We start from the raw sequence: 25,911 nt of genomic DNA on the forward strand, positions 1-25,911 counted from the left end.
TTTTTGTTCATCTCCCTTAGTTTTATTAGAAACAGAAAACAGGATCTTAGAAACTCTGGTGGCCATGTATCCCCTGACATGTATTGTGTATGTTAGGAAAGTAGATAAAATCAGGGAAATGGACTCGAGAGAAATGGAGGAGGGGGGTTCTATGTTAGACAGATGGTCAGGGCATGCCCTTCTGAGAGACAGTATTTCTGAAGAGACCTGAAGGCAATGAGGGGCTGAGCCGTGGGAAGAGCATTCGAGGCAGAGGGCACAGAAGTGCGAAAGCCCCGGGCTGGGAAGGTAGGAACACGGTGATCTCCTGATAGGATCCCTGCAACCCGGTGCCCTGGAGCAGGGCCTCTTTCCACTAAGTCAGGGTTCCTGGCCCCCATCTCTGACTTCCTTGCTCACCCGCCAGACCTCACCCGGGTCTCCTGGAAGCAGGGCCTCTTCCTCTTCTTCTCTCTCCCAGACTCCACTGCTTTGGTGTTAGCTCTGTACCCTGCTCCCCCGCTTCTCCCCACACCTGATTTCACTAAAGCACTCGTAGAAATTTTTTCTAAATACCTAAAGTTGACTGTTGCCATTTCTTTTCGCTTCAGCCGTAGCAATCGTGCTTCTCTTCGAAGCGGTGTGACTCTCTACACCCACAAGGCAAGGGGTGGGAGGTGGGACATAAAGAATAAGAGTTGCCACCTTGGCTTTTCACCCCACTCTCCACCCTTAGTGCCTGAAGGGCTGGTGTGAGTACCTTTCCGCTGACAAACCCGTCTTCTGGAACTGGGACCTGTGACTTCCCAGTTTCCACGAGCAGCCGCTTTGTTCTCACTCATATGATTCACGTGCAGAATCTGACACTGTAAGGATTCCGGAAACTGCCTCACCGACTAACTGGTTGACTTGTTAATTCACAGTGTGTACATTGAACGTCAGCCATGAGAGGCGCTGCTGCAGACCCCGGGTATGGAGGTGAATCACACACACCCCGCTCCAGGAGGACTTATAATCCCAGGGCGGTCACAGCCAGCCACGGGGCGGTGGAGCCGACAGGAGGCGCTGAGGGAGCGAATGGAAGGGGCCCCTCGCCCGGCCGGGGGGCTGGGTTGGGAGGGTCTCCCTAGACCCCTGAGCGCAGGCGTGCTTTGACTGATTTCACACAGCCCCGGTTCTCCCCCTGCCTGAACTTCCTGCTCCACCTGGCTGCCTCTGTCTCTTTGTCCTAGCCTTTCAACTGGGCATTGAAAAAAATTACTTTATTCAAGTATAGTTGATTTACAATGTTGTGTTAGTTTCTGGTCTATGGCAAAGTGATTCAGTTATACGTATATATTCTTTTTCATAGTCTTTTCCATGATGGTTTATCACAGGATGTTGAATATAGTTCCCTGTGCTATACAGTAGGACCTTGTTGTTTATCCATCCTATATATAATAGTTTGCATCTGCTAATTCAGTTGGGCATTTTATGTGAGTCCTTCTCTCTCTGCCTTCTCTCCCTTGCAGATCTTACCTTTTCTTATGACTTCTATGCTGGCTAAGGCCCACGTCCCTGTCTGGGGTCTCTCCTTATCTCCAGAGCCAGCCTCTGACTCACCTGCTCTCTCCAGCACCTCACTTTTGCCCTTCTACAGTCTCCTTTCTTTTGACTTAATTCCACCTCATTTTTGAATTCACCCTGACTGAAGTTTCCATCCTGGTTTAAAAGGGTTGTTGGAAGGAAGAGAGAATCTGCCATGGGCACTGGGCCTCCCTGTCTGTTCTTTCTGAGTATGCCAAGAATGCAAGGCCCCGATGGCTCTTTGTCCAGGCCATTATTCAGGGTTATGTGTACAGCAAGCGACCTTCAGGGAAGAGGCAATGCCTCCTCCCAGACAAAGGTTTGCTACTGCTCACTATAAAAAGAGTGAATCCCTCCAGGTCAGTGTTCCTCTCCCATGGCAACCCTCTGCATGGGCAGGCATCCTGGATAGGTTCTTTGTGTCATCACTGTGGGATTCGGGGGACATGGGGAACCACTGCAAACCAACACAAAGCTCTGGCTACTTCTTTTGCCACATGTAATAAAATCCTCAGTCTCTGACCAAGAGGCTCATGCCTTTTACCAGTGTCCATGAAAGAGTAACTTGCAAGCTTGGAAATGGTGTAAAACTTTAGACCCCGCACAGTTTTTAACAAGTGTTAACCTCTAAGCCTCTAACTCCAACCTACCATTTGATGTCGCCAGGTAACCGGGTTTCTTCCTATGTCCTGAATGGTGCTGAGCACTCTTTTTTTCTATTATATCCTTTCCCACCCCCCAACTACCACCATTGTTGGCCTGCTTCAGTTCTCTTCTAGGGTTAAGCTGAGTATTCTCCAATTATTTCCTGTCCTGGCATCCTGCCCCTTAAACTCAACTTTGAATATTCTCTAGGAAACCCAATGTGAACTGTGGCTCAGATTTCATCTGATCTGTTTACTTGCTTGCCTGCATGTCCAGGCCCTGGTTTGGCTTAGTCTGCCTAACTGGACTCTTCCATGCTTGCCCAAGGGTCCCTAATGCCTTGACCTGGAACCAGCAGTCACGGCAAGTAGTCCTGCCTTTCAGTTGGCTAATAATAAGAGCTGACATTTATAGAGCACCTACTGCGTACCACCTAAGACTCATCCAAGAGTTCGTAGCTAGTGAGAGCTGCAAAGCTAAGGTTTGCCCCTGTAGTCTGATTCCATGTGCTATAGTGCCTCCTGCTGGGAGGAACTTTCATTCATATGTCTTGCCCTCATTTCTAACTCTTGACCTATCTTTATTAGAAAGGAAACTATTTTGGGACTTCCCTGGTGGCACAGTGGCTAAGACTCCGTGTTCCCAATGCAGAGGCCCCGGGTTCAATTCCTGGTCAGGGAACTAGACCCCATGTGCATGCTGCAACAAAGACCCCACATGCATGGTGCAGCAGAGACCCCACGTGCATGCTGCAACAGAGACCCCACGTGCATGCTGCAACAGAGACCCCACGTGCATGCTGCAACAGAGACCCCACGTGCATGGCGCAGCAGAGACCCCATGTGCATGCTGCAACAAAGATCCTGTGTGCTGCAGCTAAGACCTGGGGCAGCAAAATAAAGAAAGATAGGAAATCGTTTTAAAATGCTATTTGGTCAGTTACCTGAACAACTTGTCAACCTCCATAATCACTTTTTGAAATCAATATTTTTAAATAGCAGTGTTTCTCAGGGAAGAATCTGACACTGAAATGAGAACTTAATTTATCAATAGGTCAATGAGGAAAGGTCTGCAAATCAAACCCATTATATCTTGGCTTTAATCCAGTTTTTGTATATTTTTATGAAACAATGGACAGTATGGTGTATATATGAAGTCCACTGGCCTTGAATTTTAAGAGCCTGGATCTGTGAAGTCTTAACTAGATGGCCTTCACCTCTGGGGACCTCGGGTTTTCCATTTGTAGAATGAAAACCAGAAGATCTTCAGGTTTGTGTTCAGATATGATTCTGTGTCTAACAATGCATGTTAACTCTCCCACAATAGCAGAGCCCTTGTTCCAGGACTGTTATATTCCTCTTTTCCCTCTTTCCTTTCTTTTGTTTTTCCCTCCCTTCCTTCCCCTTTCTTTTCCATTTGTGTTAATATCAGCAAATACCATCACCCAAACTTGAAATCTCATAACTGATTTGAATTGCCGCCTTTCCAGTCAATGTTTCATTCAATAGGCCATTCACATCCTTACTTTCATTTCCATTCCCAGTGCCATGTTCAATTTTATGTATTTATCACCTCATATTTCCACATCTACTTTTTCTGGTCTGTTTTCTCTTCTCTTCCAACCTTTGTCCATCTTTAGACATATTTTGTATATAGCTGCAACCCAAGTGCTCATAAAATTTTGCTTTATCCTTGTATCAGTTAACAACTCTTTAATCCTGTTGCTACACGGTCTATGTAATCTGTGTTTTAAAAGGCTGCACACCTGTGTATGGCAGCACTGACAATGATTCTTCTGCTGCTGAACATTGAGGTTGCTTCCAAGTCTCAAATCATGCTGCAATGAGTATTTTGGTGAGCTATTTTCTAGTTAAATTCTTTAGTTGCAAGAGACCAATTCAAGTTATCGTCAGCCATTTTTTTTTTTTTTTTTTTTCCCCTTGGCCTCACTGCACGGTGTGTCTTGTGGGATTCCCCGACCAGGGATTGAACCCGGGCCCTTGGTAGTGAAAGCACGGAATCTTAACCACTGGACTGCCAGGGAATTCCCTATCGTCAGTCAATTGACGGACTTTTGATGATGATAGAGGGAGTGTCACAGAGAGGGAGGAAAGGCGAGGGGCCCAGGGAAAGGAATGGACTCTGTAGCCAGGTGGGCCTCTTCTGGGTGCTTCCCTCTGGGTGGGCTTCATTTTTCTCCCATTGCCACCAGCTTTTTCTGTTACTCAGGCCCCATGGTGGGAGAAGATGGGTCCCTTCGCTCTTTCAACATTATATCTCTATCTTACAAGAGTCTATTTTTGACTGAAGTGGAATCTCTTTGTCCCAATTCCAAATTCTGGGAGAAAGACTCCGACTGGCTCTTTTTGTGTTGGGAATCTATGCTTTGTCCAATCAGCTGGGCCAGTGGTGGGTCAGACTGGATAGAGCTGCTGGCTGCTGGGGACCCATCCCTATAGGTGAGGAGTGCAGTTAGGATGATCGTAGTGAGCTGATACCTCCCTTAAAGCGTCCATCCTTTCCTTAGGGTAAATTCTGAGAAGTAGAACTCCTGGATCCCAGGGCATAACCATTTACCTGGTTAGTATCATCAGTTCAGGCCCAGTGAACAGCAGGCCATGAAAATTTAAATAAGCTGGTGTTGCCACTGGGATAATAGGCACCCACTTTGAGCAGGCTGTATGCAGCAAGCAACTCTGCACAAGGAGCCACACATTTCCTTAGAAAAAAGGCATTGAATCTTTCCCAGTTCTGCACCATAGAATACTGAGGAGAAAATGTTTAGCTTGAAAAATTTAAACATAGGTGTTGGCTACATTGTCTAGTTCTTGGAGAAATTCAACTTGAAGTTCCCTTTCAGGGAAAACAAGAAACAAAAATAAAACCTGCACTCTGCTTTCCAGCCCAGGTGAACCAGTGTGGGTGTGTCTTTTGGTGCTGTTCTGATTGGTGGAAGCCAATACTTTGAATATCGCCCTTGAGTGAAACCCCTTTAGAATGTCTGGGTGTTAACTAAAATTGCTTCTTGATGTGTCCAACAGGATGATTTACCTGCAAAATGTACTAATACCAAGGAGTCAGCCTGTTAGATGGGTTATTAAACTGTGCATTGAAGTGAGGCAGAATGGCTATTAAATGCAAATGTTTTATTTATCATTATTACTGTGTGGCACCCCTTCTGACAGTCATTAGTGACTGGATTAGAAAACAGAAGCGCTCAGAAAATAATTTTATTTTAAATCAAAAATAATATGGGGTAAGATGCAGCTTTCTTTGGCACTCAAAGGGAGACTAAATCTGCCATGAGATAACTCCTATTTCTTTTTTTTTTATTGAAGTATAGTTGATTTACAATGTGTGTTACTTTCTGCTCTATAGCAAAGTGATTCCATTTTACATATATGCATTCTTTTTTATATTCTTTTCTTTTGTCTTTTTAAAAAATTAATTTATTTTTTATTGAAGTATAGTTGATTTAAAATGTGTTAGTTTCAGGTGAACAGTAAAGGGATTCAGCTTTATATATATATTATGTATTATATATATAATATATACGTGTGTGTGTATATATATATATATATATTTATTTATTTATTTATTCTTTTTCGGATTCTTTTCCCATATCGGTTATTACAAAATATTGAATATAGTTCTCTGTGCTATACATTGTTGTTTATCCATTCTATATATAATAGTTTGCATCTGCTAACCCCAAACTCCCACTCCATCCCTTCCCCATCCCCCTTCCCCTTGACAACCACAAATCTGTTCTTTATGTCTGTGGAGATAACTCCTATTTCTGATTGTAGGTAGAGGATTCTGATATAGGTGATAGTCATACTTGCCAAACTTTTATTTTTATAGTGGATTCAACTTAAGTAAGTCATGTTCCATCTATCATCTTGTCTAACCCTCAAGATAATTGAAAGGTAACCAAGGCAGGTAATCCCAATGTTGCAGATGAGAGAGCCAAAACAGGAGGGTTAAGTGACCTACTGCAAGTCAAACATTAGTGAGAAGACTAGGATGAGAACTGGGTGCTCCTGATTTCCCAGCCCCTGATTTCCCACTACAGTCTTTATTGTGGTTACATAGTTTGGTACCTAGCCCACTCTTAACCATCGAGTCAAAGTCTGAGTACACACGGTTGGACACTTATTAATTTTCAGGAATTTAAAGGAAATCTGAGATACTTGGCTCCATAGGGGACAAGTTAAATATTTTATTCATGAAAAGTATGACTATGCATCTATAAAAAGGGAAGCTATTTATGTACTGATCTGAAATAATTGCTAAGAAATATTCTTAATACTTTTTATTTTGACATATTTTAAGACTTCCAAGAAGTTCCAAAAATTGTACAGAGAGTTCCTGTGGGTCAGGAACTCTCTCTTCACCCAGCTTCCCCCAGTGATAAGATATACATAACCATAATCCATTGTTAAAACCAGGAAGTTGAGATTGGTACAATACCATTAATTTAAGTAAAGACTTTATTTGGGTTTCTAAGAAATATTTTAAAATAAAGAAAGAAGGTGAGATAGTGTATATTATGCATCCTATGTGTATATTTTTAAAGGGGTGAGGAGGATGTGTGAGTTTGTATTTATTTGTTTCCGTATGCCTAGAATATCTCTGGAAGGATGTATATGAAACTAGAGACACTGGGTTGCCTCGAAGGAGAAGATCTGAGCAGCAAAGTGTAAAAGAAATAGAATTATGCTCTTTTGTACCAATCCATCTATTTTTTAAAAAGGTAATGAGAAATCTTTTTATGTATTCATATAAAATAATCTTTAAATTACATTTTTAAGGTAAGTAAATCTGACTGTATTCCATTTGCAAAACATATGCATAGATATCTTTGGAAGAATATATAGGAAATCGGTAACATTGATTTGCTTCCAGGGATAAAAATGGGCAGCAGGGGACAGAAGCAGAGGGAGACCTTTCACTGAGTACCTTTTGTACCTTTTAAATTTACATGATGTGAATTTATTTCCTTTTCAACAAAATTAAGAAAACTGAAAAAATTAAACCCTAAAAATAAATTGCTTTTACCTTGTAATTTTTTTTTTTCCTCTAAAATATTCAGTAGCTTTCTAGCTACTCTCTGGCTAAAATCCAAATTTCTTAACATGACATTTAGGTTCTTTTTATAACTTGGTCTCATTATTTCCTGCCTGGAGCTTCTGTTCCACCTAAATCGTTTTACTCTCTCTTTCCTAATCCTGCACCTTCTGGCATTTCTTTATTCTTGTCTCCCTCTTCCTCAGCCATCATAAACTAGCTCAGGCTCAGTTCTGTGACGTTCCCCCTGAACGATCCAGCCCTCTGTGACTTGTCTCTCATCCAGATTTCTGTAACAGTATATTGTCTGCCCTACACATTTGGCTCTTATCCCATACTCTCTTGTCTTTCAAGGGTATGTGCGCTCTGTCCCCAAATAAGATTCCCAAATCCTTGTGGGCAGGAGCTGAGAAGGACAGTTTTCTGAAACTCCCTTTTCCTGGCAGAACCCTACACTTGGTAGATGTCCCAGTGATGCTTTTTGGCTAATCTCTTCTTTGCAGAAATTGTATTCCATGCATATGCTCGCTTGATATGCTTAAGAATCCCAAGCTGTATCATGGCAGTAAGAAATTATCTATCCACCCAAAACACCCTAGCAGAAAAAAAAGAGGACAAAGTAAGAGTTAAAAACTCAAGAAAGCACATGGTGTTTGAATATTGATATATTTTTAATATACCATTTCTGGAAAACCAGATGCATGCTAAATTTTTTTCCTCTTTTTCATTTTGGTGCATATATTTGGCTGCATTTTGGAAAATAGGCCCTGTTTTCCTGGTAACCATGGTGAATTAACTAGTTTTTCTGATATATTATCAACTAGTTCTTGCAGTTCTTGTTTTGGGGAAATGGCAGAGTTGGATTCAAAGGTTGACAAGTCTGCTGTCAGATCCACGTGACTTCTATCTCTGTGTTCTTTTCTTTATAGCAATGGATATATGTTAGGCTCCCTCCATGGCACAGCATTGTATTCAGATTTAATGGACACAAAGTATAAACTCTATTCCTTGAGGAGCTTACACTCTATCGCAGGTTGTATTAGTCTGTCCCTGTGCACTCTGTAGCTCTGTATGTAGTAGGTGCAGCCAGTTCCTGGAAGGCTGTTGATAGGCAGCCTTAGAGCTAGAGAAAAAACTTCTGAAAAAGGTTGATCTTTGAAACAGAAACCAGTAAGAACGAAGACGCAAACAACAAACAATAATAGAAATAGCTTACCTTTGCCTAAGTCTTTTAGTTAGGCCCCATATTTCAAGCATATTATCTCTTCATCTTTACAGTAACTGATTGAGGTGGATATTATTGTTATCTTCTTTTGCAGATGACAAAAGAGACTCAGAGAGGTTAAATAACTTGACCATGATCACACAGCTAAGTGACAGAGCCAGGATTCAAATGCAGAGCTTCTGCCCCTGGGTCCCTGTGTTTAATCTTGATGTGATGTTATTGTTTTTCCAAAGATTAGTCACATGGACAAGTAACTTATTAATATACTTGTCTTACTCTCTCTAACTAGATCACAGAGTCTCTAAGTGGAAGACTGTACCTCATTTTCTTATGGGTCTCCACACGTAATTATCCATAGCACAAGGAGCTGCACGTTGTCAGTACTCAGTACTCCAGAATGAGTGAATGCATAAAAACAATTATGGCTTATAAATGTTGTGTTAATAAGACCATGATGTTCAGATTCAAAATTCAACAAACCAACTACACACCAAGCAGTGTGAGGGGTGCAAAGAGCATGAAGTTTTGGGGGACCGGAGATGATGTCCATGAAGGGCCTGGCACAGGGAGGTGCCCGATACATGGTACTTTTATTAATATATTAACATGATCTGATTTAATTTTCCTTACACACAACCCTCTTAGGTGGTGTATGAGTCTGCTCAGACTGCCATAACACAACACCACAGACTGGGTGGCTTAAACAACCGAAGCTTGTTTTCTCACACTTCTAGAGGCTCAGAGTCCTAGATCAAGGTGCTCTCTTCTCACTGTGTCCTCACATGGCCTTTCCTCTGTGTGCACGAGGACAGAGAGCTCTAGTGTCTCTTTCTTTTCTTATAAGAACAGGCCCTATCAGATTAGGGTCCACTCTTAAGATTTCATTTGATCTTAATTACCTCCTTAAAGGCCCTTTCTCCAAATCCCTCCACAGGGGGTTGAGGCTTCAACATATGAATTGGGGGGAGGGGGACAGAATTCAGTCCATAACAAGTAGTTATCCCCTTTCCATTTTATAGATGTGGAAATAGACATTTAAAGGAGTGGTTCCTGTTTTTCTGTGAAGCCTGGCTGTGCTGTCAGAAATGTCCACCACCCATATTTCTGTAGGTTTCTTTCCTCTTAGCAACTTAAAGGGTTCAACCATCTAACCCTCTCCAGAGGTATATTTTTCCTAAGAAGACAGAGTTAGTATTATCTTTTCTCTGGATGTTGCTGGTGAAATCCTGACAGTTGATTTTTTTTTTTTTTTTTAACAAGCTAGGCCACACCGCAGACTAACTGTATAAGGATCTCTGGGGGGTGGGCACAAGCATCGGCTTTTTTTTTTTTTTTTTAATTTATTTTTGGCTGTGTTGGGTCTTTGTTTCTGTGCGAGGGCTTTCTCTAGTTGTGGCAAGTGGGGGCCACGCTTCATCGTGGTGCGCAGGCCTCTCACTGTCGCGGCCTCTCTTGTTGCGGAGCACAGGCTCCAGACGCGCAGGCTCAGTAGTTGTGGCTCACGGGCCCAGTTGCTCCGCGGCATGTGGGATCTTCCCAGACCAGGGCTCGAACCCGTGTCCCCTGCATTGGCAGGCAGATTCTCAACCACTGCGCCACCAGGGAAGCCCCTGACAGTTGATTTTTTTCCGTGAGTTTCTCACCTTCATGCCTTCACCTCTCTTCTGTTATTTTATAATTAGCTGAGACCATGGGGGTTATAATGTAATTGATTAGTTCACTTTCTTCTACGTTACAGAACAGGAACCATGGCATAGCCAGGCTTACCAACTTTGGAATAAAGCTGGGGAATGGAAGGTTGTTCAGCCTACAGCAAACTCCAGGTGGGACTATCTTATTGCTCTATCACCAGAAAGCACGTGGGACTTCCCTGGTGGTCCAGTCGTTAGGACTTCTCGCTTCCACTGCAGAGGGCATGGGTTTGATCCCTGGTCGGGGAACTAAAATCCCATAAGCCCCATGGCAAGGCCAAAAAACAAACAAACAAAAACAAAACAAAACAAAAAACCCCAGAAAGCATGTTATTCTTTATCTGAGGGCTTTAATATCATTATAACTCAATATTCTCTACTTCACGGTTTCTGCCTACTTGTGCCTTCTGCCGCTTCATGTCTTCTATTCTCTCTGTCTTACCAGCTTTGGTCAAATTGTTATTTCTATCTTGAGTTTCAAATCTCATTTAGGGAGAGTCTGGTTGGTTCAGCCAGTCAGCATCCCTTTGGGTCACTGGCCAGCATTTGGTCTAGTCGTATGTGTTGCTTCAGTACAATGGAAAGAATTCTTTTATCTATCACAGCATGAGGAAAATATTTTTTGAGAATATACAATTTCTTTTCTTCTGGTCCTGTGTTTACTCCTCTTCTATAACGCAGTCTAGTGTCATGGTTAACATTCAAGTTCTGGAGTAAGAGTGTCTGGGTTTAGACACTACTTCCACCACTTACCAGCTCTATGAACTTGGGCAAATTTACTTCACTTCCCTGTGCCTCAGTTTCCTCAAAATGAGATTGTTAATACAGTCCCCATCTCACAGAGTTGAGAGGATTCAACGAGTTAAGACATGTGAGCAAGCACAGTGCATGCATATAGTAAGCACCCAGTAAGTATTAGTTATTTCTAATTGGTTGTCTGTGTGTAGTTGCCCGCTAGGAAGGAGAATGTCAGTTCTTTTGCCAAGAATATCTCTAATCATAAATTTACAAATAAGCATTTTAGATACCTGTTCTGTGGCTGATTAAGTAGCATAATTAACCAAGGCTGTTAGTTCCTGATGACATTCATTCAACAATTCCACAAGTGTTACATATACAGTAGTGGAGGATATGAGATTTGTGCCTGTAGTCTACTTGGGGAAATGGTCATGTTAATAAATAATGATAAATCAACTTGAGAGTCGGGGCACCACAGAGGAAGTGTTCAACTTGCCCTGGACAGGTCGGGGAGATTACATCCTGGAGTAGATATTTGAATGGACCTTAAAAAAGAAAGGGGTGTGGGAAGGCATTTCTGGCAGAGGTAAGAGAAGAGATGAGAGAAAATCTGGTGCCTTCAAGGACCATGTAGGTTGTGCAATATATCTTTATCTTTAATCTTTTATCCTAAAGGCAATAGGGAGTCCTTAGAGAGTTTTATTTTGTTTTAAAATCTACCTTTTTTTTAAAAAATAAAATAATATGAAAAAAGAATCAACATATTACAGAGATACATGGAAAGTGAAGATTTCCAATAATTTCCTCCCTCATCCCCGAGATAATTACTACTACAAAGAGTTTGAAGCATATTTCTCTACATTTCTTTCTAGGCACATAAAAACAAATATATGGTAATTATTATTATAATAGGAGAAGACTCTCTTGCGTGTGCATTTTATATATTTAAAAATAGGGACTTCCCTGGTGGTCCAGTGGTTAAGACTTCACCTTCCAACGCAGGGGGTGTGGGTTTGATCCCTGGTCCGGGAGCTAAGATCCCACATGACTTGGGGCCAAAAAACCAAAACATAAAACAGAAGCAATATTGTAACAAATTCAATAAAGACTTTCCACATCAAAAAAAATCTTAAAAAAAAAAAATTTAGTAGTGAAGTTTTGTAGCACTTCCAGCCATTATAAGGTTGCCTGAATCCCCAACCCTATGTGTAGGAATCACTGTGAAGGTGAATCTATATAATTTAGACTTTGCGGAGACAGAGGAGTGAGACTACTAACTTAGTTGCACAAGTTCAAAACTGGGCAGTCATCTTTGACCACCTTTTTCAAATTTGCCCTCCACATTCATTTGGCCAACAAGTCCTGTTGATTTAACCGCCTTAATGATTCAAATTTATTTCCTCTTTTCCAATTTGACTACCATTGGCTTGTTCAAAAGTTCTTTGACACCTCCAGGCATTGTAAGGTGTCCTCCATTTGCCTTCCCATTGTATTTTGTGTATAACTTTATCGTGGGACTTAGCACAGTCACAATATATTGGAATCATTTGTTTATGCACGTCTTTTCCACCCAAACATGAAATTCTTAAAGGTAGTGCCTTAAAAAAAAAAAATCTTATATCTCTAATGCCTAGCATGTAGCTCCATGAATGTTAGATAAAGGCAAATACACTTGGCATTGTTCAGCTCCACTGACAGAAATGCATCCTTACTATGTATCAGGCATTTGGATAAAAAGTTCAGAAAGAGTTTCCTTATCTGTAAAATGAGGCCTATAATATATATAGTTTACTCCTTACAAGAATTAGTAAAATAAGCTTTAATGCAATGCAAGCTTAAATTCTTTTAAAGATTAAAACTAACTTTTGTATTGAAACACTTAACACAGGCAGCTTACCAGGCAGGTAGACTAGTTGTTATTATCATGATGATGAGCTAAGCACAAGAATATCCAGAAAGCTAGGGGAAATTTTTATGTGCCGTTGGGCACCTTAAGAATTTAAAAGACGGAGCACTTCTGGTTTGGAACTACTCGATTTAAACAAATTTTTGCTCAAATAAACTTAAAAAAAAAAAAGAATTTAAAAGAAAATATGATGTATCTTGAGGGTGAGCCAGGAAAGGCATCAAAGTCAAAGCCTTAGAAATCTCTTACAGCCTTAGAAATCAAGAAGTCCTCGACCTGGGGTCAAAACCAGCAGCAGGAGGTCCAGCAGGAGTAAGCCTTTACATCGCCTCACTGATTCTATTGTGCAGCCAGGGGTGAGAACCACTGCAATTCTAAACCAACGAGGGCAAGATGGGTGTTGATTGCAATGAGATTCGCCAACTTCTCTGAAAAAGTCCAGATTTTCATGGGAACTTTCCCAAACTTTAAAATGTTGGCAAGTAATTTAAAATGTAACAAAAAATAAATAAATAAAACAACCAAACACCCTGCGAGTCAAAGAAAACATGGATAGGGGCTCTGTTGGGTGTCAGTTTGTAACCTTCCTTGCAGTTCAACCTTCAGCTTGAAGAAGCAAACTGATACAGAGATAAGTTAAATAACTTGGCCAAGATTAAACGGCAAGTCAGAATAACTGAGTTGGGACTAAAACCTGGTCCTTTTGAATTTTGTTAATGTTCCTTCTATGTTAGGTAAAGAACACTTGGAGATACACTTTAAAAAATGGGTAAGGCTGTGGGCAGAGAGAGGGCGTTCCGGGCAGAAGGAATCCCAAGACCAGTGCCCCCAGGCATCCCGCAATCAGCGAAACTGGGCGATTCCTAAATAGACGAAAGCGAACTTCGGCCTTTGAACGAAGAGACTCAACCACGCATGCGCCTTCCATAGGCGGGGCCGCGGAGAGGCAGGTGGAAGGGTGACGAATTACGACCTCCGCTGGCGACGCTCACGTCTCCTGCCGTAAAGGCTGTGTGTCTGGCGCGTGCGCGTCTCCTTCCTTTTTCGGATTTCCGACGCGTTTGCTCCAGTTGCCCGAAGTGTGTTGCCCGGGCCGTCGCCATGGTGAAGCTGAGCAAAGAGGCCAAGCAGAGGCTGCAGCAGCTTTTCAAGGGAGGCCAGTTTGCCATCCGTTGGGGCTTTATTCCTCTCGTGATTTACCTGGGTCAGTGGGAGAAGAACCTGGGAGGAGTCGGGAGGGAACGGGGTGCGGAGGCTGAGACTCCATTTTTGGTCTGGGGCGGGAGAGAGAAACGCGACCACGCCGCGCATGTCCTTTGAGGCTGTCCGGTCGCGTGGGGTCGGTCTCAGCTGAGTTCGAGTTCTTGTTCTGCCCTTTACTTATTTTTTTTTTCGGGGGGGGCGGTCTCTAACAAGTCACGTAATGCCTCCCGTCCTGTTTTTATATCTGTAAACTAGACGTGACCTACTTTTCTGAGAGAGTTAGGACGACCTGACGTATGTAAAAACAACTAATTCACTCTTTGGCACTAGGTAGGTTTTCAGGGCGTTTATTCTCACCTTTCCAGGTGGGCGTAAGTGGAAAGAGGCCGGTGAACCGCGTGGGTATGCGATTGCTTTGAGGCATGATTAAGACAATAGTTGTTGGTTGCCTCTTTGTTCTCACCGGGAGTAACGGGTTTACTGGTGAGGAAACCGAGGCGTAGAAAAGTTCTGTTCCTTGCTGAAGGCCACACAGCTGTCACGTGGGGGCATTATGAACTCAAGCATTGGGGAGGCATCAAGGCCCATACTCTTCACCACTATGCTGTAGTGCAAAGATTTGTAAGTGCTCAGGCAAATATTTTCACCTAGGGCTGCACATTGGGACTTTATCCTGTTTCTAGCCTTGGATAGTTTTTTAATTTTTATCTGCCGTATTCAGGCAGTATTTTGGAGAGGAAAGAGTCTCAGCTCTGTCAGTTTGACATTTTCTAAAACTCAGGTTCATATTTCAGAATCCTATGATTTTAACTACGTGCTGCTGCTTGTTTTTTTGCCTTTTTTTTTTTTTTTTTTTTGGTGTAAGATAAAGTACCTTCACTCAGTCTTGACAGAGTGTTTGACTGTGCTGGACGTTTTCTAGGTAGCTTTGGCTCTGATTTCCCCATGAGTTGCAAGCCAACTGATAACTTGGAAATACTTCAGTATGCAGGACTTAAACAGATACTTTTCCGCCCTTATTTTTAAAATATTTTTTCTAATATTCTCCAATTGGAGAATTTTAATAAATCTTTTAAAAAAATATTTATTATTTATTTATTTTATTTATTTTATTTATTTTTGGCTGCGTTGGGTCTTAGTTGCGGCATGCGGGATCTTTTGTTGCGGTGCGCGGGCTTCTCTCTAGTTGTGGCGTGCAGGTTTTCTCTTCTCTAGTTGTGATGCGCAGGCTCCCAGGGCACATGGGCTCTGTAGTTGTGGCGCGTGGGTTCCAGAGCGTGTGGGTTCTGTAGTTTGAGGCCAGCGAGCTCAGTAGTTGTGGCACGCGGGCTTAGTTGCCCTGCGGCATGTGGGATCTTAGTTCCCTGACCAGGAATTGAACCCGCGTCGCCTGCATTGTAGGGTGGATTCTTTACCAGCGGACTGCCGGGGGAGTCCCTCCTCCCTGATTTTGAACGCATTTTTTTAAAAAAATTAATTAATTAATTAATTAATTTTTGGCTGCGTTGGGTCTTCGTTTCTGTGCGAGGGCTTTCTCTAGTTGCGGCAAGCGGGGGCCACTCTTCATCGCGGTGCGCGGGCCTCTCACCATCGTGGCCTCTCTCTCTTGTTGCGGAGCACAGGCTCCAGACGCGCAGGCTCAGTAGTTGTGGCTCACGGGCCTAGTTGCTCCGCGGCATGTGGGATCTTCCCAGACCAGGGCTCGAACCCGTGTCCCCTGCATCAGCAGGCAGATTCTCAACCACTGCGCCACCAGGGAAGCCCTTTGAACGCATTTTTAAAAAAAGCATTACTTTGCCAGATTTCAGTGACTTTGTATAGGTATCAAAGGTTAGGGCAAGTAATTGGGACACCCTGCCCTTACAGGCTGTTATTCCCCTCTTTCTTCCAGACTCATCCCCACCTCAGCTTTCACTTAATGGTAGAACGGCCTAGTTTGGCTAGTCAAACACTGGGAGGAACTCTCCTTTTAGCTAAGGAAGGTATGGGGGCTTTGATTCTTCCCCGTCTTTGTACTATCTCCTTTTTCCATTGTTGTGTATATCGGGTTCTGTTTTAGTCTGCTCTTGCTTTCTTTGTCCCTGTGGCTTCTTTGCTGCTCTGTAAGTCTTCGTGTACCTATTCCTCCTCCCCTTTTTGAAATTCTTTTTCTACTGCCAGAAAGCTGTAGCTGGTTGTTATAATCTGTGTGTCAAGGGTTTTGGTCGGAAGAGTAGATAATGCTTTCATTTTCCACCTCATTTTCTTTTTTGTGCACACCGGCTATATTCTCTTTACTAGGACTACCATTATGGTGATTTTTGGTACCCTAGTGTCCAACTCAGGTGGAGATTGATGTTAAGGCTATCTTTTTGGTGCTTCTTCCTTGTTAATCACTGTCTTTTTCCTTATACTGTATCTAAACTTAATTTCATGTCTAACCTAGTTGCCATGCTTTACTTCTCCACCTTAGCTCTCACTGAAAGCCGCAACTGCAGATTGAATTTCTTGTGTAATTTAGGTTCAAACATACCTTTTAGGGCTTCAGGGAGTATAGTGGGAATATAGTGCTATAAAATCGGACAGATAGTGACATGATGATAAAGAATGTGTTTGGACAGTTACAACAAAAGGATTTTAATGAGTTACCTGTTGGAAGACAATTCTCCATAGTATCTTGAATTTCTACAAATCTGGTGAGCAGAGGCAGTGACCACCCTTTGTTCCATATTTTTAAGGATGTTTGTAGGGTGAACAGCTTTGGAAAATAGTTCCAGGGCAAAGGGGAGACATGCTCACTGCCCATTATGAAAGATTCTGGTTACCCAATTTCAGGGTTCGTCTCCTAAATGGTAATACTCTGACTATAGCTGTTGCTGGGAGTAATAAACTGTCCTTGTTTCTTTTCTCTTTTTTTTTTCTTAATAACTAAACTTTCTCCCTTAACATTATTTTTTTTAAAATTTTATTTATTTACTTACTTTTGGCTGTGTTGAGTCTTCGTTGCTGCGTGCGGGCTTTCTCTAGTTGCGGCAAGCGGGGGCTACTCTTTGTTGCGGTGTGCGGGCTTGTCATTGCTGTGGCTTCTCTTGTTGTGGAGCACGGGCTCTAGGTGTGTGGGCTTCAGTAGTTGTGGCGCATGGGCTTAGTTGCTCCGCCGCATGTGGGATCTTCCCGGACCAGGGATCGAAACCGTGTCCCCTGCGTTGGCAGGCAGATCCTTAACCATTGCGCCACCAGGGAAATCCTGTCCTTGTTTCTGACTTGGAATCTTGTATCTTCTACCAGCATCTGTGAAACTGGTGGGCCAGTTTGTTGTCTTGAAAATGGGGTAAAATTTCATACTCCACAGTTCTTGATGCCAAGTCTAATTTTAATCAGTTATTTCAGCAAATTAGTATATATGTTGTCTAGTTAATTGATATATTTTAAAAGGTAAAAGTTTTATTTAATCATATTTGTAATGAGTGTTGATTTAATTAAAAATAACTTGAAATTTTTTTCCCTCTTTCTATCACCAGTCTTTGGCTGCTTTATAAAAAGAGTGGTTCATAGGGGATAAAATAAGTTATCTTCAATTGTTTCTTTAAAAAAGTTTAGTTTAAAAAAAAATCTCTGCTCTTCTTAGTTCATCCAGTATGATTTGGTTGTTGTGATATCTTTTTTGTGCGTAATGACTAATAATGAAAGAGTGTGCTAAGGGCTGCTGTGCTAATTGTGTGTATTATAGGGATAAGGTAGTTTGTCTTCCCTACTGATTAGTTCTGCACATAATCACATACTCTAGTGAAGATTCAAGACTCTTCTGTTGTGCAGGTAAATCTAGGTAATTCTGGTAGATCTGGATATTATTCTAGCTACCCTAGATTGATTTAGACTTTCTTTTATTTATTTATTTATTTATGGCTGTGTTGGGTCTTCGTTTCTGTGCGAGGGCTTTCTCCAGTTGCGGCAAGTGGGGGCCACTCTTCATCGCGGTGCGCGGGCCTCTCACTATCGCGGGCTCTCTTGTTGCGGAGCACAGGCTCCAGACGCACAGGCTCAGTAATTGTGGCTCACGGGCCCAGTTGCTCCGCGGCATGTGGGATCCTCCCAGACCAGGGCTCGAACCCGTGTCCCCTGCATTGGCAAGCAGACTCTCAACCACCGCGCCACCAGGGAAGCCCCCCTAGATTGATTTAAAAAGAAAAAGTCTTGATTGTAAATTTTTTGTCTGCTAGGGTTTTAATTAGTTTTTATTCTCTTTCTCTTTCTTCCCTCCCCATCTCCCTCAGGATTTAAGAGGGGTGCAGATCCTGGAATGCCTGAACCAACTGTTTTGAGGTACCGTTCTTACAAATAAGCATTGCAGGGCAAACATTCATACATTAGTACTAAGTCATGGCAAGCAAAAGAGAAATAGTGGTACGTATTGTAACAGAGCTTTATCAGTCAAGTGTAGTTTTGGGCTGTTGGAAAACTGCAGCAGTTTACAGACCAGTCTAACTTATGTTATCAGATAACTACTTTCTCTCCCCTTCCTAATTTTTATTGGGTTGGCCAAAAAGTTCATTTGGGTAAGAATGGATAAAGAATGGATAAAGCCAGACGAACTTTTTGGCCAGCCCAGTATATACTGCGTTGGTGTTATAACCATAATGAAGCATATTTTAAAAGGAAAAGAACTAACTTATCCTACCACTTTAAAAGCTGAACTGTTTTTAATACCTGTATTCCTGTCTTATCCTTATTCAGATAAATACGGCCTTTTATGTCATTCTAACAAGAGTACAGAGAATTTTGTTTTTTTCACCCAGTGTTAGCGTTGATAGCCCATGTATTTTCTAGTTGTTGATCACTTAGGTTGTTCAGTTTTTTAGTATTTCAAATAACAATATAACGAACATTTTTATGTGCATAGGTTTTGATTTATTTCCTTGTCAAAGTGTATGAACATTTGTGACTCTGCAAATGCATTGTCAAATTCCTTTCTCTGAAACAACCTTGCAGTTTTTGGATAAGCACTTGTGAAAACTTCCACACACACAACGCACACAGATACACAGAGTATATATATTCATATACTCAGACATATGTGTGTGTGTATGTATATACGTGTAAAAGCCGTATGTATGCATGTGTGTGTGTATATGTGTATGTGTGAAGGCAGAATCTGGAACAGGCAGGATTGCTCTGTAGAAAGGACTGGCACTGTGATGACTAGGACCCCTGCACAGGTGCCGTGGGATTTCAGCTTTACCCTCTGTCTTAAGGTATTTTTGATTGTCCTAACAGACTTTTCACTGGCTGTTCTAGGTCTTCAGCTTCTTCAGACTTCTAATCTAAGCCACTCTTTTCTAGAATGAGCAGAAATAATAATAGTCATGTTACTAACAGTTATTTACAGTGTGTCAGCCACTGTTTTAAGTGCTTTATGTACAGTATCTCTAATTGTCACTTCAGTCCTTCAGAGCCGATCACACAGTTGGTAGGTGGTAGAGTATGTATGTCTCCAAGGCTTACGCACTTTCCACTGGGTCATGTGGCCTCCCTGGGTAATATGACCTGTTACTTAGCACAGTGCCATCTGATATGAATTTCCTCCATCTTCTCTGACTTGCCAGTCTCTCCTTTCTCAAAGCAAGGGTTTTTCCTTCTTAAGGGTTATTGCCATATGTGCCCTCTTTGTGTCCATTTGTGCAGTTACTCTCTTTTCCCTGATAAAATTCTTCAGTAAATGTTCTTCACTCACTGCTTCCTTTTTTCACTTTTCTCTTTCTTTAACCTTTTATGGTACAGCTTCTTAAAACTGCTTTCAAAGGTCCCCACCAAGCTCCTTTCTTTTAGCCTTTCCTCTTTGAACTATCAGTTTTCTTTTTTGTGAAATGGGATTTTAGGTAATGTATCTGCTGCTGAGTAGCTGATTGACCTCAGACCAGTTATTTCCTTAGGGAAACAGTACCTTAGGGAACATTGTCTGAGATGGGACTACCTGGGCAAGCTGTGTGAACATTTTCCAAGCCCTGAAAGTTACCATCAAATACTTCTTCCCAAGAGGCCATTAACCTTTCTAAGATAAGTTTTCTCTTTTATAAGTTGGGCATACGATCTACTTTGTAAGATTGCGATGAGGATTGAATAAGAATATGGTGTGTAAAGTATGACAGTGCTTGACAAGTAATGTTTGAGCAGTAAACTATTAATAATAATTTTTAATCTTTCCTATGTCATCTCATTTACCCCACTTCTTTCTCCTGTGAGAACTGCTCTAGCTACATGACACTGCATGCTAATCCCAGAATAAACTGTATTTTTTCGTGCCTTTGTATGCTTATTCTCCCTCAGCCTGGAATGCTTCTTCCTTTCAGTTTTCACTTGTCTAGAAAAGCCCAATCTCAAATGTCACCTCTTCCCTAAATCTTTTCCCCCTTCTCCTAACTGAAATTGCTCCATTTTTTGTGTTCCTGTAGTATTCTTTTGTGTCTGTCATTCTTTGCTTTGTTTTATGCTTGTTGCTTATTTGCATTCTATGTTGTCCTGCAAGTACCTAAAGTAGCTGCCAACTACTTTGGCAACACTTTTTAAATGTTGAATTAACTTAATTAAATGATCCTAACCTCTTGGTGGTCTTGGAACAGGAACTGATACAGCATTTCCTCCTGTACAGTTTCTAGACTAGACCTGCATCCTGAGAAATAGTGTTTTTTGAGCCCCAGGTGATCCAGGATCCAGAGGTGGTGCTAGATGTACCCTTTTGTTGTACTGGCTTCAGTTATCCCACCAAGAGTTGACCCTTCAAAGTTGCAGACTGGATGAAGCAGCCACCCCCCTGCTTTTTATTTCTTCACCTTATTGTCATCTCAGTGCTCCTGTCATTTCTGGTGCTGATGATCATTCTTTTCTGTCATTAGGGACATTTTCTGATTTCTTTCCAGGGATATTTGTGATTTAGGAAGGAATTGAGCAGTGCTGATAAGAGTTATCCTGTTACAGAATTTCGTATACTGTGCTGCTTGCACTGGGGAGACTTGACTAAGAGGTCTTCCTGGGTTACCTGGTCTGTACCCTGAAAGGAATAGACTTGTATCTGCTAGGCTTTTCAGTAATGTAAATGTTTTATTAATATAAAACTTATTTAGCAATATAAAGTTTGTTCTTTATATATAAATTTATTTATATAATACTTATGGAGATAATGTGGTTCATGATTTATGGTCTGTTTCCCTTGTTAAGTTGTTAGATTCCTTGGGATTAGGTCCCCATTTGTCTTAGCGTCCTCCTCTTTCACTCAGGATGGTGCATTGTACGTGGTTGGTTGATATGAATGCCTTATTTAAAATGCAGAATTTAGTGAATAAGGGGCAATATCTTAGTAAAACATTATTTAGGCAAAATATATGAATACTAAGTAACTGAGAGAATGATTGTTCCCATTATCTTTATAAAGCCAAGGAAAATTTTCTTTTCTCTTTATCTTAGATGCTCATTACCAATGAGGAAGAGACTTCCATAAATGAATAATTTGTTTTCATATCTTAACTGTATGCAAAAATACTTGGGGTTTAATGTGAGATTTTAATACACTTTTGAAAATTGGGAATAGATGCATGTTGGTTTGTTTTATATGCAGAGGGAAAATAATTTCTAAAAATTAACAGAATGCTCAGATTGTCATTTTGTAATGCAATTTTATTTAAGTTGACATACTACTAGAAACTACATTTTTAATCAACAGGACTTAGAAGTAAAACACCTCTTGTCTCTTTCCTGGATCTAATAATGATACAACTTTATTTTCTGGGTTCATCAATCCTTCATATCAATATTTTAATTGACCTCAATTTATGTTTTCCTTTTTGTTTATAATAGGTAACTACAATAAAAAGTAGTAAAACTATATTTCTTTAAATAGGTCTCTATGTTTTTTTTTTGCTCAATGAGATTGATCCTTCTGCTAACTGAATTTGATAGATGCATAAACACAAACATAAATGTAAACAATCTTCTAATTCTTAAGCTATGTGTAAGAAGTTTTTACTTTGGGGTTTAATTTATTTTTCCTCTTCACAAACATTTTAGCTTACTTTGGGGATAAAGGACTATTTGGTCATCTGGTTTTGGAAGCAATCAATGCAGAGGAACAACATGGAAGGTGTGCGCTCTGGCTGGGATAAGAGATGGGACATCGTTCAGACGTTCACCAGTTGGATGGCACAGGGCTCTTACTTCTCAGATGCGTCTGTGGCAGAGTGGAACCTCTACTGACTTATTTATGATAGACTGTATTGAAATAAATGTTTTTTAACAATGTTATGTCTTGAGTCCTTCTTGAATTGAACATGATAGGACTGTTAGGTAAAAATTTAGCCTTTTGGTACTTTTTCAAAACAGGGAATCTATGTATGTGCCTAGATGCTACTTTAAAAAAATAAGAAAATTTCCAAGTTAATTCCTGTCCATTCACTTAACAAATGGATTCCAGTTTCCCTTTGCAGTGAATTAATAACTCCTTCTGAGATGTTCTGAAGTAGTAAAAGTAGAGACAGCTCTCTGTGACAGACTGAGTCCTTACTTCCTGTACTGCATTGGAGTAACATTCTGATTAAAAGAAATAGGGTTCTTTGGCTGTGTTGGTAGGGAATGGGAATGGCATTGGCGAGTTGTGTGTCTGATTTGTGAGTTAAACGTGAGTCTAAGATTTCCCTCAGTACTGTTAGGAAGCTAGAGGTGGCTGGGCAAGAGCCCATAGTGAGCTACACAGAATAGTAACACTTCCTATTTTTTGATAGAAGAAAAGGCATTTAATGGAACTAGTTTTCAGTTCTGCATCCTGGTTTCCTGGGACCTTTATCTGTATTTGAAGCCCCCCTCCCTTTTTAAACTTAGCTTTTTTTGTAATTCTAACAAAATAGATCTATTTACTTAGTTTTGGGAATTGTAATTAATTATAGGAAAGTGGGCCTGAAACAAGATATGACACGGTTTGGGAGGTGCCCATTGGATTGAATGTTTCTAACATCCAGTGTTAGAGAATGATCATGAATGTAATCTCCGGTAACTGGAGCTATCATTACCAGAAATTTCTTATTTCTAATGTAAAACCCTCCTAGCTATTTAAGACTATTTCCTCAAGTTTTGTTACCTTTGCCTAGGAGACAAGGAGACAAGACTATTGTGGAGGCTTATTGCATAAGGGGGTTTTAAAGTGGAATTCTGGAGAGCTAACTGCAGGGAAACCGTTTTTGGTATGCAGTTAATGAAATTGCTTTAACATTTCCGTGAATCGGGGCACGTATGATTTTGCTAAAAGCTCTGAGCAGCTTTTAAATCCCCATAGAACTGCTTAAGATTGTGGCCTTTTTCCCCCACGCCCTCATCCTTTCTACTAAACGTGTTGTCAGTGAATTTTTGTTTAGTTAGTATTTTGGTGCACGTTTTTCTTTTTCACTTAGGGTTTCCAGAAATTGAAATAAAGCTATGGCAAGTGTCCACTTTGATAAAATACTAACATGGATAGGAAATGTAACTTTTTTTTTCTTTCAGGAGCTAACTGGTAGCTGTTTATAAAACCCCAGAAGATTTTAAAGAAAGAAATCCAGAATTAAGTGGAAAGGGACCAGTTCCTTGTTCTCACATTTGAGGAAGCTAAGAAACAGAGTTTAAGCATTTGTTCAAGGCATAGGATAAGAGCTGAGACTAGTACCATTTTAATGTCTGTATCTCTGAAGGTTTGTGAAATGTTTATAACTAAGCTCCTACATTTTATTGAATTTTAGATTTCAGGGCAGTGCAATCCAGTTTAGCAAGCATTGGTCTCTGTTCTGTGCTAGGCACTAGAGAGTCCTTACAAATAAGATTATTTCTGACCTTGATTTTACTTAGGCAAACACTGAGCTGATAGGACCTGATTTGAATCCTGGCCCTGCCGCTTAGTTCCTACTACCCTTGGTAGAGAAGTCACTTACTCTGTAGACTTGAGTTTCTTCCACAAAATAGGAATAATATTTGCCCCAATGTGTTATTCACTAAACCAGTGGCTGTCATAGCTGATCCCAGACTAGCATCATCTAGAAGCTTGTTAGCAATGCATGTGTTGAGGTCTTCCTGAATCAGAAACTGGGGATGAGCCCCAATGGTCTGTGTGTGTGATTTAATTACTTCAACCATTGTTTTAAATTAAACTTCTTGTTTTGAGATAGTTGTAGAGTTGAATGCAGTGTAAGAACCCATACAGAAAGATCCCTGTAAACTTTACCTAGTCTCCTCCAATGGTAACATCTTGTAAGTCTGTATACAATATCAGGATATTGACATTGTTACAGTCAGAACTTTTCCATCACCTCAAGGATCCCTCAGGTTGCCCTTGTAATAGCCAACCTTCCTCCCTCACACCCCATCCCTGTCCCTAACCCCTGGCAACTAGTAATCTGTTCATCTATGATTTTGTCATTTCAAGAAAGTTATATAGGGCTTCCCTCATGGCGCAGCAGTTGGGAGTCCGCCTGCCAATGTAGGGCACGTGGGTTCGATCCCTGGTCCGGGAGGATCCTGCGTGCCACGGAGCAGCTGGGCCCGTGTGCCACAGCTGCTGAGCCTGTGCTCTGGAGCCCAGGAGCCACGACTGCTGAAGTCCGCGTGCCTGGGGCCCATGCTCCGCAACGGGAGAGGCCACCGCAATGAGAGGCCTGCGCACCGCAACGAGGAGTGGACCCCGCTCACCGCAACTAGAGAGGGCCGGTGCGCAGCAGGGAAGACCCAACACAGCCAAAAATAAATAAACTAATTTTAAAGTTATATAAATGGAATCATACAGGAAGTAACCTTTTGGGATTGGCTTTTTAAACTCACCATAATTCTCTGTAGATCGATTGAGATTGTGTGTTTATTTATCCAGGTTATTCCTTTTTATTGCTGAGTAGTCCATGGTACGGATGTACATAGAGGACGTTTGAGTTGTTCCCAGTTTTTAGCTGTTATGAATAAAGCTGCTGTGAACATTTGTGAACTTCTTTTTGTGTGATCAATCTGTTTTAGAAAGTCCTGTAGGTGACGGATACAACTCAGATTTGAGAATACTGTCCTAGACTTGCAGTAGCCCTCTTGCTTTCCCATATGCATTAAAGTCTTTTCCACATCCTTTTAAAAGTAAGATCTCCTCACACCCTGATCAAAACTTTCCAGTGGTTTCCTATTTCACTGGGGGTAAATGCCCAAATCCTTTCTATGACCTACAAAACTGTAATCTGGTTTTATGTGCCTTTGATCTCTTCCTCGCCTAGGATTCTTCATCCATGTTCACTTGCACTCTTGCTGTTTTGATCTCTTGTCCTTCAAAAAGGCCAGGCATGTTCTCACTTTGGAGTCTGAGTTAGCTGTTTTCTCTCCTGGAACTCTTTTTCCCAGATATCCATATGCATGGCTTTATTCTATTCTCTGCCCAAATGCCATCTTGATAGAGATGGCTTCTCTGATCCTTATGTAAAACAGCAAACCCTACACCAGTCTTATCTCTCCATTCTTTTTTAATTTTATTTTTTAAAAATTGAAGTATAGTTGATTTACAATATTGTGTTAGTTTCAGGTATACAGCAAAGTGATTCAGTATACATATATATATTTTTTGAATTCTTTTCCATTATAGGTTATAACAAGATATTGAATATAGTTTCTCTGTGCTATACAGTAGGTCCTTGTTTATTTTATATATAGTAGTGTGTATCTGTTAATCCCAAACTCCTAATTTATCCCTCATCCCACCACCTTTCCCCTTTGGCAACCGTAGGTTTGTTTTTGAAGTCTGTGAGTCTTTTTCTGTTTTGTAAATAAGTTCATTTGTATCATTTTAGACTCCACATGTAAGTGATATCATATGATAGTTGTCTTTCTCTGTCTGACTTACTTCACTTAGTATGATAATCTCTAGGTCTATC

The 25,911-nt window shown here is 41.1% G+C and overlaps 1 protein-coding gene across 1 annotated transcript; it reads left to right on the top strand.

The window, feature by feature from the left end:
* Positions 1 to 13,848: 13,848 nt before the first annotated feature.
* On the top strand, positions 13,849 to 22,294 carry TOMM7 (translocase of outer mitochondrial membrane 7). The gene is made up of 3 exons (XM_061197698.1): positions 13,849 to 14,024; positions 18,277 to 18,325; positions 22,061 to 22,294. The coding sequence occupies exons 1-3, from the start codon at positions 13,922 to 13,924 to the stop codon at positions 22,074 to 22,076; spliced, it is 168 nt and encodes a 55-aa protein (XP_061053681.1). The 5' UTR covers positions 13,849 to 13,921; the 3' UTR covers positions 22,077 to 22,294.
* The last annotated feature ends 3,617 nt before the right edge of the window (positions 22,295 to 25,911 follow it).

This window comes from Eubalaena glacialis, chromosome 8 (genome assembly GCF_028564815.1).
Source record: "Eubalaena glacialis isolate mEubGla1 chromosome 8, mEubGla1.1.hap2.+ XY, whole genome shotgun sequence".
Lineage (NCBI taxonomy): Eukaryota > Metazoa > Chordata > Mammalia > Artiodactyla > Balaenidae > Eubalaena > Eubalaena glacialis.